At 47.0% G+C, this 17,957-nt stretch overlaps 1 protein-coding gene across 1 annotated transcript in view; it reads right to left on the bottom strand.

The window, feature by feature from the left end:
* LOC138246240 (sulfotransferase 2B1-like) overlaps nt 1–17,957 on the bottom strand; it is a 475,463-nt gene that overhangs the window by 202,461 nt on the left and 255,045 nt on the right. The window contains exon 5 of the mRNA XM_069200645.1: nt 12,908–13,002. Within this exon, the coding sequence (XP_069056746.1) occupies nt 12,908–13,002 (95 nt within the window). The remainder of the gene's footprint in view (nt 1–12,907; nt 13,003–17,957) is intronic.

The raw sequence follows: 17,957 nt of genomic DNA, 5'->3' as shown, positions 1-17,957 counted from the left end.
ATTGCAAATGGCCAGGCAGTTGCTGATGTCCCTTAGGGAGAACCACTGATCTGCCTGCCACAACACACCCAACACCCAATGTCGCTGACAAAACCACCAAAGAAGTCTTTTGGGTTAGCGGTTGAAAGACCCCTGTCATATTTATATACATCTATATACAAAACACATTTTAATCACTTTATGCATAGTGACCAACAATGTTACATCTTTGCTTAATAGAGATGCTAGTACACGTGAGTTACCGATCCATAGCTAAGATTGTTCCTGTGCATCCTTTAAAAATTACTTTCATGAATGAGATTATTATTGGTACCAGTATCCCTTCCTTTTAAAACAGCTTGTCCAATAAAATTGGACATAGCTGTGTCCCTCCTTATGAGAGAACCCCAGCCACCAACGTCCCATACCGGGATGTTCCTGTGCAAGGGGCCTGTCTGTCCACTAGGATACCTACCTCGGGCATCCCCTACATCCAACTAACTTCTCCCAAGGGCCTGTGCAGGCTTACGCCCACTGCGCCTTCACAGGTGGTTCCAATGGTAAGAACCACCTGTCAGTGACCCTCCCACAGCCCTGCAACCTCCTTTGACTTGCTGCCAGCACCTCTTGGGGGGTCTGTGATGCTGCTGTTATTTTGGTTTAAAAGGATGCTTTACATGGACCTGAACTGTCCCACCAATCATGACCTCACAGGCCAGCACAATTCACCTATCATCTGCCCCTCCACCCCCACAATAGCACAGGCGATGAACTAACCAGGCCACCAAATCTTCAAGAAACATTTAATTACCCACCATAGACAAACGGACCCCATCCTGCAAGAGAAAACACTCACTCTTGATGCAACCATGAGATATAGATGACAACCTAGTCGACTTGAACAACTTACCAATCTTATTGTTCACCCACTTCAGAGGGTCATCAACCTGTGAATGTTTCGCGAGATAGCCTAGCTCTGAGAAAATTGTTTCAAACAAGTCTTTCCCTTCAATCTCTTTAGAGTCATTGCCAAGATGTGTCAAGATGCACAATAATAATCCCTGGGTGCTTAAACCCCAGAGGTAAGAGTTTGTCCAATGCGGTTCTTAAATTAGCCAAGCGCAGTCCCCCTTGACCACAGAAGGGCAACCTGTGGAACAGAAAACCTTTGCAAGGCTCATGTATGATTGACCCAACACCAGCACTTCTGTACCCCCATCCGCTCACCCATAGACAGGAGGCGCTGAGGTATCCAGTGGCTGTCTCAAATCCTCACGCAGTCCACCGGCATCAACAGAAAAAAGGGTGAGGAGAGGTATCAGAGGCAGGTGACTACAACAAACTCAGTCTTGCATAGCATTTGTAGCAATCCAATATACACCTGCTAAATCCTTGCATTGCTGGGCTTGCTAGCTCCATTGCTGAAGCAGCAGTGGTGGCCGAATTCTAAAGGAATGTGAGCCATACTCCGTAGAACTCAAACCTGACGCCCTCTGGGCAGTGCCCTCTAGGCACTTCCCAATACCCTATGGAACTGAAACCATGTTAGTGATGTGCCATATTCATGCACCAACAGGGGACACACAGACCCCCCTCCCCCAAGATCACTGGGCCAAAAATGCCTCCAAATCCTCCATAGGGTAGTATTAATTTCTTGGGGCCCTATACAGCAGAATGTGGTCACTCCTACCCATCTGGTGAGTCTTTAAATGCGAGTTAGTTATTGTTAGGAAGCCATTTGGCCACAGGATGTCAGCACACTGCAAACCCCCAGTCACATCCCTCTTGTTTTCAGTCACCAGCTCCCCTACCCTCTGTGCCTCAAAACATGCAAGATCAAAGGATGCCCTGAAGAGATGGACCTCATCTTGTGACCTTCAAATGCTCCTCCAGGTGGACATGATAGCAGTTAGCTGAACTGTGTAATTGGGGCGTCTAAAGTCCAACTTAGCCCCTTCTAACTGCTGACATCTCTTCAACGCACTCTGAACCAGGAATGTCTTTGTCCCATCGGCGTGCCCCAGCATATTCGCAAAAAAGTTATAGCAGCAATGTGGCGCATGCCATGTGAGACTGCTCACCCCCTCCTCTCTCAGAGGCCCAAGAAATGTTATAACTGACGAGCACAAAGCAGTACCTCTCCCCATGCACCCTAGAAACTTGTAGTATGCACAGAATACAGTCTCAGAGGCATGCTTCATCCCGGGCGCTAAACTGGCTGCCACGACATCTGGTAAACTAGGGCATCAAACCACCCAAATCGTTCTGGGAATGGTGTATGGAACTCTGCTGCCTGAAGGACTACATCTACGTGAAGGATAAAGCAACCACTACATTGCTCAGTACACCAGGCAGATGTTTGGATTGACATTCAACTTTAAACACATCAACACAATCTCTTTCAACGGTCTAAGGATCATCTTGCAACAACTGGCTGACTGTTGTTTAATGCATTCCACCACAGTCATGCTGTCTGACCAGAATGCTACAGACTGGTTGTGGAAATGGTCCGGCCAAACCTTGAGGTCCACTAGAATGGGGAAGAGTTCAAGAAAGCCAAAATTTGTCAACAAACCAGACTAAACCCACTCCTTTGGTCACCGCTGAGCACACCACTCGGGACCTAAAATGCACCAAAACCTTCACTGCCTGCAGCATGCGTAAGCAAACCTATCTCTTAATTGGTCCTGGCTCGGCTGGGCCACACTACAGTCCCACTGAAATCCATCAGAGATGTCTCCCAGATTCTCATATCCTGGCGGGCCTCAGATGACAACCTGGTATGGTGGTGCTTCGCCTTCAATCAAGCTATGGCTTGCGCAAATGACCAGGCAAACGGGCAGCTCATGGGAAAGATGCAAGAGCGAAATTCAAGTGCCCAACCACTACCTGCAACTAATGCAAGGTCACCTTCTTCCCCTCCAGGCATTCATTCACGGTCTGGGAAAATGCGTTAACTTTCTCCAAGGGAAACCTTGATTCACCTGCCACTGAGTCCAACTCAATCCCCAGGGATTGGATAGCTGTGGCTGGTCCATGGGTGTTACCCTGCACTAGGGGCGCTCCAAAGATCCCCAACAGTTCTTTACAGGGCTGTAAAGCCCTTGCACACTACCATACCAGGGGCACAAAAACCAGAACTCATCCAAATAGCGCAACACCCACTGGTATCCTGACCTCTGCCTAAAAACCCATTCCAAGAATGTTCTGAACTTATCAAAATATGCTCAGGAGATCGAGCAGCCCATCGGCAAGCACTTGTCTAATTAAAATGAGCCCTCAAACTGAAAACCCAGTAAGTGGAAATCCTCTGGGTGCACAATAAGCAACAAGAAGGTGGATTCTATGTCTGGCTTTGCTAGCAGTGTCTGAGGCCCAAGCTCCTGCAGCATCCTAATTGCTTGATCAAGAGAGGAGTGCTTGACTGAGCATAAGGCCCCATCAATAGCTTTATTCACAGACTGCCCATTGGGTGCTAATAGGTTGTGTATCAACCTTTAAACCCCTGACTTCTTTGGGGGGCTTCCCACAGGGGGGACAATACAAAATTCCCAAGTGGGACAGCCGCAAAGGGACCTGCTGTCCTTTCCAGGTTCATTTACTTGAGAATCTTAGCCCTGGTGATGCTATGATTGGACCTGAGTGACTGTTAATGTTTGCAGTATGGTACACCTACACACCCTGCTGATGGGATCCAAAAACCTTCTTAAAGCTCCGTACAGAGCCTGTGCTGTTGTGGGGTTAGTATAGAAAACGAGCCATGACACCGCTGCCTGCCAATTAACTGGAGAGTGGGCCTTGTTCAGAAGGGGGTGATCATTTCTGCTTTTTAGCACCTTTGTCTTTTGACTTTTTATAAAATATTTCCTCCGTGTGCGATGTCAAGCCACAGAAGGAGCAGCTATGCTTGAATTTGCATGTCCCAGGGGGTCAGGTATAGCATCTTTATTGGAATCTCTTTTTTCCCCTCTCCTTATGGGCTGCTTCTCACCCCTGTCCCCACCCATTAGGGATGACTAAGGGTGGCTTCAAGGCACTGGGGCTTCATAAAGCATAACCAGGTGTTCACGTCTATCTGATGCCCAAGCCAGTGTGGGCCTAGTGAACTTAATCCTTTTAAACTCTTTATTGTAGTCTCTCCAGGTCGTGCCACCAATCTCATCATGTGGGCACACTTGTCTATTCCGGTAGCATGCCAATCCCCCATGTTCGGAAAACACTCCACTATGATAACCTTGAAAATTGTGACTTCTTTCAACCAATTTAGTAATGCCTCCTCTACCCTCTTTCTGTAGGTACAGTGACTGCAATCCTTAGAGTGGGAGCACTCTTTGCATTGCTTGCCCTCCTCCCTTTCGGGCCTATCCACAATCAGCTCACACATATCAACGTAACTCCTTTTTAAAAAAATTCTCTTTGATATCCAATGTCACATGCCTGCCCAACTGATCATGTTCAGAACAGACATCCCCCAGCCCAATGCTCAGCAATAATGACCCCGTACCTGTTATAGCTGCTTTCTGAGGCAGACGTGGAGCCCTTGTCACCGCTGCTACCATGAAGGGTATGCAGCTGATGAACGAGGTACTAAAACTTGTTGTCCCCTGCACTGCCTGCATCATTGGACCAATGTGCAATGCTCCACTGGTCCCCTGCCATGGGCACACCACCTGCCTATGTCCCCTATCCCCCTGAACCATCAAGTTGGGCCACCAACCTCCTGGCTCTCAAAACATCCCTACCTTAGAGAGCCAAGGCAAAACACTGGCTAGCTTGGCAACCAAATCCGGCTGACTAATGTACCCTGCCAGTGTAACCCCAATCACCATGCAACTCTTTCTGTATTGAGCAAAGCTACCACTCACCGCCGCCACAATCAAAGCACAAACCCCCTGCCTTACTACGCAACTACATTGTCGGCATTGCCCACTGAGGTGCCTGCAAGGGGATCCCAGACTTCTACCCTGCTTCTTAACCGGGGAAAATGCTGCCCTGTGTGCAACCCCCGGTCTCCTAGGCCTCTCTGCCAGAATCACTGGCTCACTGGATTGGCCCCCAGGGGCCTGTGGGGGCCAAAGGGCCGAAATCTTATCCATTGTGTCCATCCTGAGTACCAATGCCTCCATATCGACCTCTGCCCGTGCGCACTTGGAACCCTTTTTTGTACCACCAGCATCCTTCCACTGGACCTAGACATACATCACACAAAACAGGTGACCACAAAACCTCTGCATCAGCCTGTTATGCAATCCACTCTATAACAAACTACAAAAACCCAACAAGTGCCTGCCTGCAGGATTCAGCCCAAAACTAAAGCCCCTACCTGGCAAATACACTTCTGCTGGAGCTAGGTAAATGCATAAAAATTGGCGCAAAAGCACAATTGCTGCTACCAACTTCAATCCCTAACCAGTAGTGCACAGCCCAAAGAATGGGCCCATTAAAAGTGATGCCCTGAAAAAGTTCCAAACTCCTGTACCCCAACCTGGCCCAACACTATGGCCCTCACTATGAGTTTGTCTGGCGAAAAAGGCCGCAAGCCTAAGTCCCGCAGTGAGGTCACCACCAGTGCGTTGACCTTCCTGCGGCCCCTATTACGAGTTTCCCGCTGGCCCAGTGGGAAACAGTCCACAACATTGACGCAAGATTGATTACGAGCCGGCGGCAATGTTGCGGTGCGTAGGGTGCAACAGCACCCATTGCGCTTTTCACTAGCAGACAGTGAAAAGCGCGACGGGCTGTCCATGGGGGCTCCTGCACTGCCCATGCCAAGTGCATGGGCAGTGCAGGGCCCCCCATGGGGAGCAATCGCCATTTAAAAGCTGGCAGAGAGGGTGGTCGTAATGCCCAGGGCGTGCATGCAGCACTGCCCTGGCGGATTAGGACCCCAAGCACTGCCAGTCCCTCCAGTGGAGGGAAACTGGCAGTGCTGGCGGTTCCGACCGTGACCACTGTCATAATGTGCCGATCTGACCGAGCCACAGCAGTCGGACCACCGGTCCAGGTGGCGGTCAGACCACCACCAGGGACCACCATAAGGGTCTATGGCGGTCATTTTGACCGCGGCGGTCAGCGGTCGCCGCCCGCCAAGCGGTTCCCGCCAAAAGACCGCGGCGGCCATTCTGGCTTTCTCGCGGGGCCGGCGGGCAACCGCCAGAAGACCGCCGGCCGGCCCAGCGGGAAAGCCCCTTCAACAATGAAGCCGGCTCGGAATGTAGCCGGCGGAGTTGCAGGGGTGCGACGGGTGCAGTTGCACCCGTCGCGATTTTCACTGTCTGCAAAGCAGACAGTGAAAATCTTTGTGGGGCACTGTTAGGGGGCCCCTGCACTGCCCATGCCAGTGGCATGGGCAGTGCAGGGGCCCCCAGGGGCCCCACGGCACCCGTTCCCGCCATCCTGGTTCTGGCGGTGGACACCGCCAGAAACAGGCTGGCGGGAAGGCGGTCGGAATCCCCATGGCGGTGCTGCAAGCAGCGTCGCCATGGCGGATACCCTGGGCCAGCGGGAAACCGCCGGGAAACCGCCGGCTCCCCTTTTCTGACCGTGGCTTTACCACCGCGGTCAGAATCGCCCAGGAAGCACCACCAGCCTGTTGGCGGTGCTTCCGCCGCCCTCTGCCATGGCGGTCATGGACCGCCAGGGTCAGAATGACCCCCTATATGCCAAGCAAAACACTATGCTTTACCAAGTCAGAAAGCTCTGCAGAAAAGGCTCCCCATTTAATCAAGCTTTACATAAGAACAATACATGAACAAGACTCCCCTATGCCCCCCTCACCTCCACAGCCCAGTGCGCCCCCTGGAGCCACCACCATGTGCAGGGAAGCACGAAATGCAACTTGGGTTGGGAGAGAAGCTTTCAAACCTGTGCGACTCCTGAAGGTACCTGATGGGGGATGTGGCTGCAGAGATCGCAGCGATCGTGCCAGACTTGCAAGTGAAAAAGGAGAAAAAACAAGTTGCGGGGAGGATCCCGAGGAGTCGGAATCCTGTTCCTGCATCCTTTGCAGGAGCGAGCGGGAAAACAGTCACATTCACCACCTCACAGCACCTTTTAAGGGCAGGGCTGTCGTACAACTTAGAACAATCCTGGGAGCACTCTAGTGCTTCTGAGGCCGCACCCTGGACAGTCAATCCCACTGCAACCCTGGTTCGGGCCCCAGCTTGCCTCCATATGTATGGTTCCCCGAGATGGGGGAGCCTATGCTAGTGAGCCTTTGTTATAAACTCGTAGATTGGGAACATAAACCAAAATGTTTTGTTTCGAAATTACATACCTTAATCTAACATGTTTCATACTTGTTAAAAAATGAGTTGCTGTGTTAACCGCTATGGCTGATATAGATCAATACAGTTTACATAAAAGACAATTGCATTTTTAGCTGTTCGGCCAGTCAAAAGTACACAATGTGAATGTGATGATATTATAACTTGTATAGCACCAACACAAAGGGCAGTGATGGGAGTAAGAGACTCTTTAGCTATGTAAAAGGGAAAGAAAGGTCCAGAGGTGTGACTGGCGTTAGGGAGCGTTGACAAGATCAATTGAAATATTTACCTTTTATTTATGGTACCAAATCCCAGTGAAGGTTTGGAAATCCTTGTAGCTATGCTTCTGATATGCTATGAACTATGCATCATATGTAGCTCAAGTATACTTACATGAGAGAAAAAGAGATAATATACGCTAATTATCCTTGCAATTCCTCCGTAGGAGGAACTCCAGCCCCAAACTGCTAGGCGACACCTTTTCTGCACAATTAAGCAAGTCTAGTCTAGTGTAGTCTCCAGGATTTATAAAGCTCATAGCTACCCACCAGAGCTTCCCAGCACTGAACAGAGATCAGGTACAAGGCAGGATTGCTGCATTACTCAAATAGGAATGTGTAACATTTTTCTGAAAACAAGCTCAGAATCAGTCTTCCTTATTTACAATGGGAGGGCTTTAGAGAGCTTAGGAACAATGAATGTGAAGGATGGGCCAGCCAGCTCTTGCACTGTTGTTCCTCTGGATTGTTAATAATTGCAGGTTTGATGACTGTAAACATCTTGACAGAAGTGCTGTGTTAAAAGTCCCTGGTTAAGTGTTGATCATTTATTGTGTATTGCTCTGTGTGGCATGCTAAGCACTTTCAAGTGTATCCTTTTTTGCACTGGGTACCAGTGCAGAGATGTGCTGGCAGCTGTTACTGACTGAAGTTCGGGGATGTTCAACACTGTACGAAGTGCAGCATTTTCTAGAGTTTGCATCCTTTTAATGACTGATTTGGGACTAACTAGATATAAAGAGTTTCCATAAACAAGCCATGAAATAATCAGGCCTTGCACCATGACTCTTTGTGTAGAGTCAAGCAGACATCTAGGAATCTCCTAAAAATCCAGAGGGGACCAAAGCAGGTGGCTGCCAGTCTCTTGACCTGACTTGCCACAGGAGTATGTCATTGATCCAGACCCCAAGACTTTTCACCTCTTCCTTAGGGGTGGATTAGCTGCCCATACAGAAAGGGCATTTAGATCTATCCACCGTGAGGGGTTGCTACCTACTACCAGCACATCTGTTTTGTCTCCGTTTAGTGTGAGGCTGCTGGAAGCCATCCAATCCACTACATGCTTCAGACACTGCTCAATAAGGGGAGAGGTCGTGTCTATATGATGCAAAAGCCTTCTGATAATTTGATTGTTGTCCGCATGCAATATTGCAGTAAAACCATACGTTTTTATTATCTCAGCAAGAGGACTGACATATATGTTAAACAGCATTGGGCTGAGCGAAAACCCCTGTGCCACTTTGCACTCCAAGGAGAAGATTTCAGACTGCTTCTCTCCTTCAGAGGCGAAAGGTTCTATTTTGAAGAAAGGCTGCCAACCACATTAACACTCCCAGAAATTCCTACTTCTGACAGCCTTTCAGTTAGTGTAGGATGAGAGGCCATGTCACAAGCAGCACTCAGGTCCAAGAGTGAGGACTGCAGATCCACCTTTATGTAGGCTACCCCTAAGCTCTTCAGTAGCAGCTAAAAGGACTGTCTTGGTGCTGTTCCCTGCTCTAAAGCTAGTTTGAGAGGGATGTAGAATTCCATTTTCCTCTAGATAGCCGGCAAGCACTTTATTAACATATTTTTGGAGAATGTTACTAGGTCCTGGTAGGAGGGAGATCGGGCAATAGTTTTCACACATCAATGGATAAGCATGAGCCCTTTTTAGTAGTGGCTTTGCAATGGCGTGTTTCCAAGCTGCAGGTACCATGCCTGAGCTGAGGGAGTAATTAAAAATATTATTTAGAATGGCTGTAATAGGTCCTCTCCCTTTCAAAAAAGTATCTGGTGGGGCCAGGTTCATTGGCAAACCTGATTTAAGGGATGATAAAATCTCTAGGGTACCTTCTAGAGGCATTTTGGGGAAAGAGCATAATTCAATTTTATCAGCAAAGTACCTGATTCTGGCATCCCCAATTGCACAGTGATATTTTCTGACTGCGATCTTATTAATGTATTTTCTAGTCTTGAAATTTATCCTCCATGCTCTTTCCAATCTCTTAGTCTCCTTTTTTCAGTTGCAGGAGATCTGTAGTAAATCATGAGGCTTTCCCTCCCATACAAGATGCTTTTAGTTGTTGATTGGGCAATACTGAGTTAAGGGTATTTCATACCCATTTATGGAAGCTGTTATATCTGATATTTTCCTTCAAAGACAGGAGTGGAATCACCAAGTAGATTTTCCCTGTATGAAATGTTACGCTTGGACCACTTCCATCCACAGCCTGAGTGACAACAGCCGAGTATTTTCAGAGAGTTTCCCAATCTGCTGCGGTACACGACAGGGACGTCCTCTGTCGCCACTCTTATTCGCAATAGCAATCGAACCCCTGGCAGCCCACCTTTGGCTATGGGCACAGCAATGGGGGATCCGGGATCTAAGTATCCCACACATCATTTCCCTTTATGCCGATAACGCATTAGTATACCTGCGTAAGTGTATGTCCACACTACCGGAAGTCATGCAAATACTGAATTTGTTCAGGGATCTATCCGGACTAAAGGTGAACTGAGCAAAGTCATGTCTGTTCTCACTGGTCCCCATTCCAGAGCAATTGAGGCCTGCTCTCCCGAAGTACCAACTGTCATGGTGCCATGTCACCTTCAAGTACCTAGGCATTCAAATTTATCACACCACAGAGGATCTCAGGGAAGGCAACCTAAGACGGGCGATATGCTCGATTTGTGGATCACTGCCTTTCTGGGGATCATTACCATTATCACTCTTAGGGTGAGTGGCGATCGCAAAGATGATAATACTCCCCAGACTGTTATACTACTTCACAGCACTCCCACTAGTGCTGCCCCGCTCATTCTTCCGACTCCTCAATGGCCTGATGCTTGAATTATGGGGGAACACAAGACGTAGGTCACCCTAACTACCACACATAAACCGCTCGAGGAGGGGGGCCTAGGCATGCCTAACTATGAGTTATACTATGCAGTCTACTCTGGCTTTGTGCAACTCCTATAGCGGAGAAAACAATGATATAGGGCAGACTAGGTCGGACGGATGTTTCAGCATGGCTGACGGACTACACATGCCCTCCCCTGCACAGCAACAACCTAATGGACACAGCCCGAGCATGCTGGCACAGATTTACATGGAACGAAACCCCAACACCCCCCTATTCTCCTGGGATCCCGCTACTGGACATACAGAGCGCTAGGGCGTTGAATACACACCACACATTTGGGCCATGGTAAGCGGCCTCTCTGAAATCATGGTTGGGGACTTTTCAGAGATGGCACACTCATGGCATACGCGGAGATAGAAAACACTCATAATATAGGCCCAGGCCAGGTCCTAACATACTGCACTATGAGACAGCTCATACACAACACATGGTGAAACGGTGACACAGAGCACCCAACATCACCTATACTACACTTACTATTGTCTAATCCAGGACAGGCAAAGGTGGTATCCCTGCTGTACAACACCTTCCTGGGAAGCAGTGACACAGGCCAGGCGGGAGCCAGAGCCAGACGGGAGGGGGCTATATCCCATTCACTGTCTCAACCCAATTGAACCAAAGCATTCCAACAAGTAAAAAGTGTGTACCGCAACCCCAGATTCCACTTTACCAGTTCCGCTGAATTCTAATCTTATCAGGTTTAGCAGCTGATTTATTAGGCTTGGTCAGGTGAATGGGTATTATTTTGTGATCTGTGCAGGTGATCTCAATGAGGGCTTCAATAACTAGATCCAAGGGGTTTGAAACATTGGGATCTAGTAAATGTCCTTGTTTGTGAGTGGGGCGTAAAGCCTCAGCATAAGATGAATGGCTTCTAAATCTGAAATAAAGTTTTTAATAGCAACACTCTTATTATTGTTCAAGTGTAGACTGAGATCACCTACCAAGGAAAAATTTGCAGAGTTTAGTCTGTATTCTGCATCAGTCTAGGGGAAAACATTCAGAAACTGGGTTCAGGACCAGGAGGACGATAAATGAGAAGTCTTTAAGTAAAGGTGGGTGCCAACTCCATTAACGAATGAAGGGATTTGCACCCTGGGAGAGTTAGTGGTTGAAATTTCCCTTTCATCTCATCTTTATAAATAATAGCTTATCCTCCTCCTCGCTTCTTTCCTTCTCTATCCTTTCTAGCCAGGGTATAACCCATTGGGAGAGTCATTGCTACATTGTACACATGTTCCTCCTGAAGCCACGCTTTGGTAGGGAACAAGGCTGCAGAAGTTTCATCTTCTAAGAGAGTGAACAGGTACAGACTGCGCTTGGGAAGGAACTTGCAATTTAATAAATATAGTTGCCAAATTGGGCTCTTATAGTTTGCATTTTGTAAGTTATCTGACTCTGTAGTTCCTGTTCTTTCAGCAGGTCGCAGCTTGGATACTTTGCAGCTGAGATCCTTCTCAATGGGGTTCAATTTATGGGCACAAGGATTCCCTTTAGTCATATTAAGCGCCTTCAATTCATCAGCTAAATACTTAATTATGTTTCTGCCCACGGGACAGGGGTTCTGGCCTCTGGCTCTGGAAGGCATGGACCGGCGCAAATGGACTTGCCTTTTCCATGCCTTTGGAGTGCTAGAAGTGCACCCGCTGAACTCGTCTGCATCCTGGGACACATTAAATAGCCGTGACAGGCGGTAGAAATGAGCTGGGGCGCTAACCAAGATGGCACCCAAAAATGGAAGGCAGGTGAGGCACTGTACACGGCCCAAACTGTAATGTCCCCTTACACAAATAAGACACAGCGATTTCTGCCACAAATAATTTAAAAGATCTTAAAACCAGTATGCAAACACTAAAACACGCTAAGGAAATTACAAGAAAGTAGTTTTGAATAGCAGCAACACAGAAATGGTATCGAGTGCCTGCAAGCAAATCTAATAGCGCCCAGGTCATGCATTAAAATGTAAGCCCACAGGTACAACGTGCAAGGGGGTGTCACTTACAGAGGACAAACGCACCAAATAGCAAAAGTGTGATAGAAACGCTTCTCTAGAAACAGGGAAACATCTTTGAGCAGCATTCTATTGTTTTGTAGCTCATCTAATCATTTTAATAGATCATCGAACATAGATGAGACTTAATAAGTTAATCACATAAGTAATTCACCTATAACCATCATCAAAACGTACAAAAGTCTGGAACTGTTTGATCAGTTACCTTCTGCATGACATAACAAGCCACACCAAATGATTTCAATTGGAAATCTTTTTCAAATCTGTAGATACATTTAAAAAAAAATAACTTGCTTGGTATTTTTTAACGCAAAATAGTAGAATATTCATTCAACGGTTATAATTCTTTACCTTATTATGATTCAATCTCCAAGAAAAGGTTTGTCAAAATACGAGAGGCAAAACTGATAAAACACATTTTACCATCAAACTGTTGAATTCATTCAGTTACCAGATGAACATTACCTGCTGGAGATCATCGTACGTGAGTAAAAGGAAGTTGCTTTGGCCACGTAATTCCATCCATCCTCTGACATGATCAAACCAGGAACCATAAGGCACTAAATGAAAAAAGAAAAACACGAGAAGCGGAGCTGATGGTTAAACGCAGTAGGAAATATGGTGGGCTGAAGATAAACATTAAACTTGGAATATTATTTTTATTTTGCGCTATCAATGTTTATATTACTATACTAATGAAGTGCGCGTCTGCCGTCATGGTCATCCTTATTGGAAATCATGGCTGATGTGGGAGGTTCTCTTTTATTCGTTCTAACAGGCAACATATTAGGGATGAGGTGTTCACAGGGCATCCTGTTCAAATGTTTCTTAGAGTTAACCTAGGAGCTGCACTTCAGCAGATCGCCAAGGTCTAGAGCATGTTTTGCATACTGTTTTTTTGCAGTTTTATAGCGTGAGTGTGACCTAAAACATTAGAGCGATTTATGTGAGCACCAGGTAACATTACACAATTTAAAATTCATTTGGTGGTTAGGCCACATCTCTTCCTCCATTGCAAAGCTCCTTTTGTCATCTCCAACCCATTAACCTTGATGTACTTCATTTTTAATCCCTTTCTCTTTTCTTCCTGTTCCTCCCCCCTTCTCTCTTTCCTTTCCTGTAGTCAGTTGTTTTTATCTATTGCCCATGAAACCGGCCCATCTATAATCTCACTTTTCACTTTCATTTCTCCTTTTTCCCATTCTATGGGGCATATTTATACTCCGTCTGCGCCGACTGTGCGTCCAAAAATTTGACGCACAATCAGCGCAAATGTTGCCCCGTATTTAAACTTTGACGACCGAGCCCGCGGGTGACAAAATTACGCTGTGTGCGTCATTTTTGGGATACAGCAACCCGCCTTGCGTTAATTATATGCAAAGAAGGAGTTCCCGTCCAAAAAATGGCTTAAAGGGCCGCGGGTCGTATTTATGCTTTTGGGCAAAAATGACGCATGGCCGGGAGGCGGAGCCAGAAAATGACGCACAGCCCGATTTGCGTCAAAAATTAACATCTGAGTCAGGGCAGGCATTAAAATGGGGAAAACACACCTGTATTTAATCAGAACACACAGAACAAACAGCAGACCAGCAACAGGGAGCCATGGAGGTGATTCTAATCCAGCGTGCACGCAGACGCAGAGCCCAGCAGCAACAACAGCAGCTACAACAACACCAGCAGGGACCCCAAAGGCAGCGCAGAAGGCAGGAGAGGATATTCCGCCCAAGAACAACCCTTCAGGGCCTCAGGGAACACGACATCATGCAGAGGTACCAGTTGAACTGGCAGGCCATTCAGCAGCTGCTGTGCAACATTGAACAGCAGTTGGCCCCCACTTTGGTGACACCCCGCACCATCCCAACAGAAACAAAGCTGCTTGCCGTACTTCACATGCTGGCAAGTGGCTCTTTCCAAACAACTGGTGCCCTGGTTGGCGGAATATCACAACCATCATTCTCCGCCTTTTTGCCCAAAGTACTGGATGCCATCATTCGACTGACACCCGCTACATCTGCTTCCGTAACACACTGCAGAAGCAGCAGTAAACAAAACAGGGGTTCTACGCAATCAGTGGCTTCCCACACATCCTTGGTGCAATCGACTGCACACATGTACGCCTTGTGCCACCTGCTGCAACTGAACACCTCTACTGCAACAGGAAGCACACACATTCCATCAACGTGCAGGCCATAGTCGATCACCAGGGATTGATCACCAACATCGTGGCTAAATATCCTGGGAGTGTACATGACTCATACATCTTCCGTCACTGCACCATCAATGAACACTTCCAGGATGGACGGTATGGCAATGGACTACTTGTTGGTAAGTACAAAAACCTACTTATATACTCACTGCACAGCAACCCTCTAGGACACACAACACATACACCACAACAGCAACATGTGAACAGGAACACACTGAGGTCGTGACATCACTAGCCATGTTTCTTAAGTCACCATTGAACCTGTCACACATTGGAAATTACTGTACAGCCTAATGTGAAGACGTCAATGAGTGTGGTTGCCTAAATGTCACCTTGCAAATTGTAAGTGTCCCAATGACCTTTACATCAATACATTGCATAAGTTTCAAGGTATGGGATGTCCAGGGTATTTTGATATGAACGTGTTAACAACACTTTCAATTTTAACTCTGCATGGAACTATCATCTCACCCCCAGTGAAGACACACGGACACCTGTATCACAAGTCACAATGCTAGGGATGGCACACTGTACTGCAAATCCCAAAACATACTGCTGATAAACGGTTAGCAGACAAACCCTTGTTCAGCCAAGGAAACAACACAATGCAGATGGTACAGCCTACAAGCATAGGATGTCACATTAGTACCCAAAAGAGTCACAGACAACACAAGACAACTACTGCCATTAAAGGTCTTTTCAATAGTGCCAGCTACATCAACATGATCCCATTCATTTTCTCTTGCAGCTGATCAGGGGTATGGCATCCAACCATGGATTATGACACCATTTGGCAACCCAAGTACAGCTGCAGAGCGTGCATACAACGAGGCCCATAGGAGGACACGCAGCATTGTCGAGCGGACCTTCGGCACCCTCAAGTCAAGGTTCCGCTGCCTCAACATCACTGGTGGTAGCCTCCTATATTCCCCTGAGATGGTCCATAGGATCATCCTCACATGTGCAATATTGCACAACATTTGTATCAAAAGAAACATTCCCACCCTGGAACCAGAGCCACACATGCCTGAAGAGGAGGAAGAGGAGGATGCTGGCCTGCAACAGGAGGGGGAACTACAGAACACAGCTGCTGGTATACGCAGGCGGCAACAGATTGTAAATAATTTCTTCTGAATATGATCACCTTCACCACTTTAGTTTACTAATTTAAATAAACACCTATTATAATCACCATATCATGGTCTGGCTATTCCTTTTTGCACACCTTCATCTCTGCTTATCAGAATAAGAGTGTTGCCTTATGGAGCATTGCTGAGATACTGAGTAGGACACAGAACATCCCAGAGCTAATGTGATGCCTAACATACAATGGTCACATACACACACACTCTTAATGACATATATCATGTACATATCTCCTTTGAAGGCCAATAGCAGAGGACCACAACTATTTCACACATACATGTTGAAAGCAAGGTCCAACGCAACATATGGCACACAACTATGACACCATCACTCAATAAGGAAAAAACAAGCCTCATACATGAGGCAGTCAATGTGCTTTGGCATCACTAACAGGAATGTCTGACCAGACCCTTGACAGCAGTTAGTCCAACTGCATCCAATATTTGCAAGGAATATCTGTGACTAGAGTTCCATAGAAGCAGAACATAGACAGCACAAGTGCCACACATATGACATGCATTGCGCACATGACATTCCATGCACATGTCAGCCCATTTCCTAACTCCTGACACACCCATGCACCTGGTCACAACCCACCTGTCGGAAGAGGTCCCTGGAATACTAAGATGTGTACCTTGATAATACCTCCTCTACACACACAGACCAACATTAGCAAGCCAGTGTGCTACACCGTTTCCTAAGGTATGCCATTGTCATAACATCTGACTGCATGGACGTCAGGTCAATTTATACACTGTCTTCTAGTTTCAAAGCCCTGTTAGCACATGTAGATTGCTTCCCCTTGTGAAAATGTCAGTTGGCCCTTAGAATGCAAGTCTCACCTACAGGACTGGTGAGAAACAGATGCAGCCCACACCTGTGATCACCTCCATGCAAAACACCCATTTCAAAAAGCACTGCCCCTGCTGATGCCTGGAACAGCATAGGAGTTGCCATTATGTCAAATACACTGTCAACCATTGATACTAATTAAGCCGTGTAAAAAACAGCCCTTGGGTTCATTTGTCACCTTCAAAAACACAGGACGTACACAGTTTGACATGTCAACTGTCTAGTTTGTCCTCCAAACAGTCTCAGTCAGACCACTGATTATGTAACTTGTCCAGTAGCTAGCTCCTGAATCACCTTGCATTCTGTCAGGCTGACTGGCAACTGTCTGTCTGTCACACTAAAGTATCCCTGTGTCTACATATGTACCACACATGCATAAGAAAACCTCCCATTCATCAGGGGGCATTGGGCATGGGCTTCTTCCATGCATACCCAAATACATTGTATAGCATCATCTGCCTTTTAACTGTACCATTTGAGTCACATCCTCTTGGAAATGCAAAATGAATGGCCCATCCCTTGTCTGGGTTGCATATATGCATGAATGACAAAGTGTGACAGTGTCCCAGGGTCATAAGCAGGGATTGGGTACGTGGCTTTCAGCACAACCAGCAACCTCTGATAATGTCCATGAATAGTACACAAATATCAGAACCATGACAGTTCACACACAGCATCACAGTGCGCACAACATAGTGATGGGCCGTGTGTGGTGAATAGCTGCGAGAATAAACAGCACAGAGGCTATGATGTTCCCAGATGCAGTGGGAAGTGCAGAGGCCAACCTGTGTACAAATGTTGTAATGACACCTGCCGGAACATGACAATTGAGACATTATCTCACTCAGCACACCAAGGTTGCCCTGTTGACTGTCTCATTACATGTCTTTAGTGACAGGGTGGGACCATCCACATGTTGGTTCACATGTCCACATCTACTTTACTCACATTGATCAACAAAGGATACTCAGTAGTCACAGGAATAGTTGCCACTGACTCATGATGAGTCCTGGTCCGAACTGTGACAAATTACACCCCAAACAATCTACAGGATCATCATTGGACCACACACATGAACAAGACACCTATGTGCAATTGATCACTGGAAATATGTGGACACGTGCTGTCTTGTATGCTGGTCCACCACAGCCACTTGATAGTTGTGGCTCACTTCTATGGCCTCAACTGTGGTGTCATCATACATATGAGATTGACCCTTGTCTGTCTGTGCAAATAACATGGTACCCACTTCCTCAATGTATGTGTATGAGTCACTGTGGGATTCACCAACTAGTTCCTAGAAAGTTCTTA

The sequence above is a fragment of the Pleurodeles waltl genome, chromosome 7 (assembly GCF_031143425.1).
Source record: "Pleurodeles waltl isolate 20211129_DDA chromosome 7, aPleWal1.hap1.20221129, whole genome shotgun sequence".
NCBI classification, from domain to species: Eukaryota; Metazoa; Chordata; class Amphibia; order Caudata; family Salamandridae; genus Pleurodeles; species Pleurodeles waltl.
The sequence above is the reverse complement of the archived record's forward strand: the minus strand, read 5'-3'. Positions and strand labels throughout refer to the sequence as shown.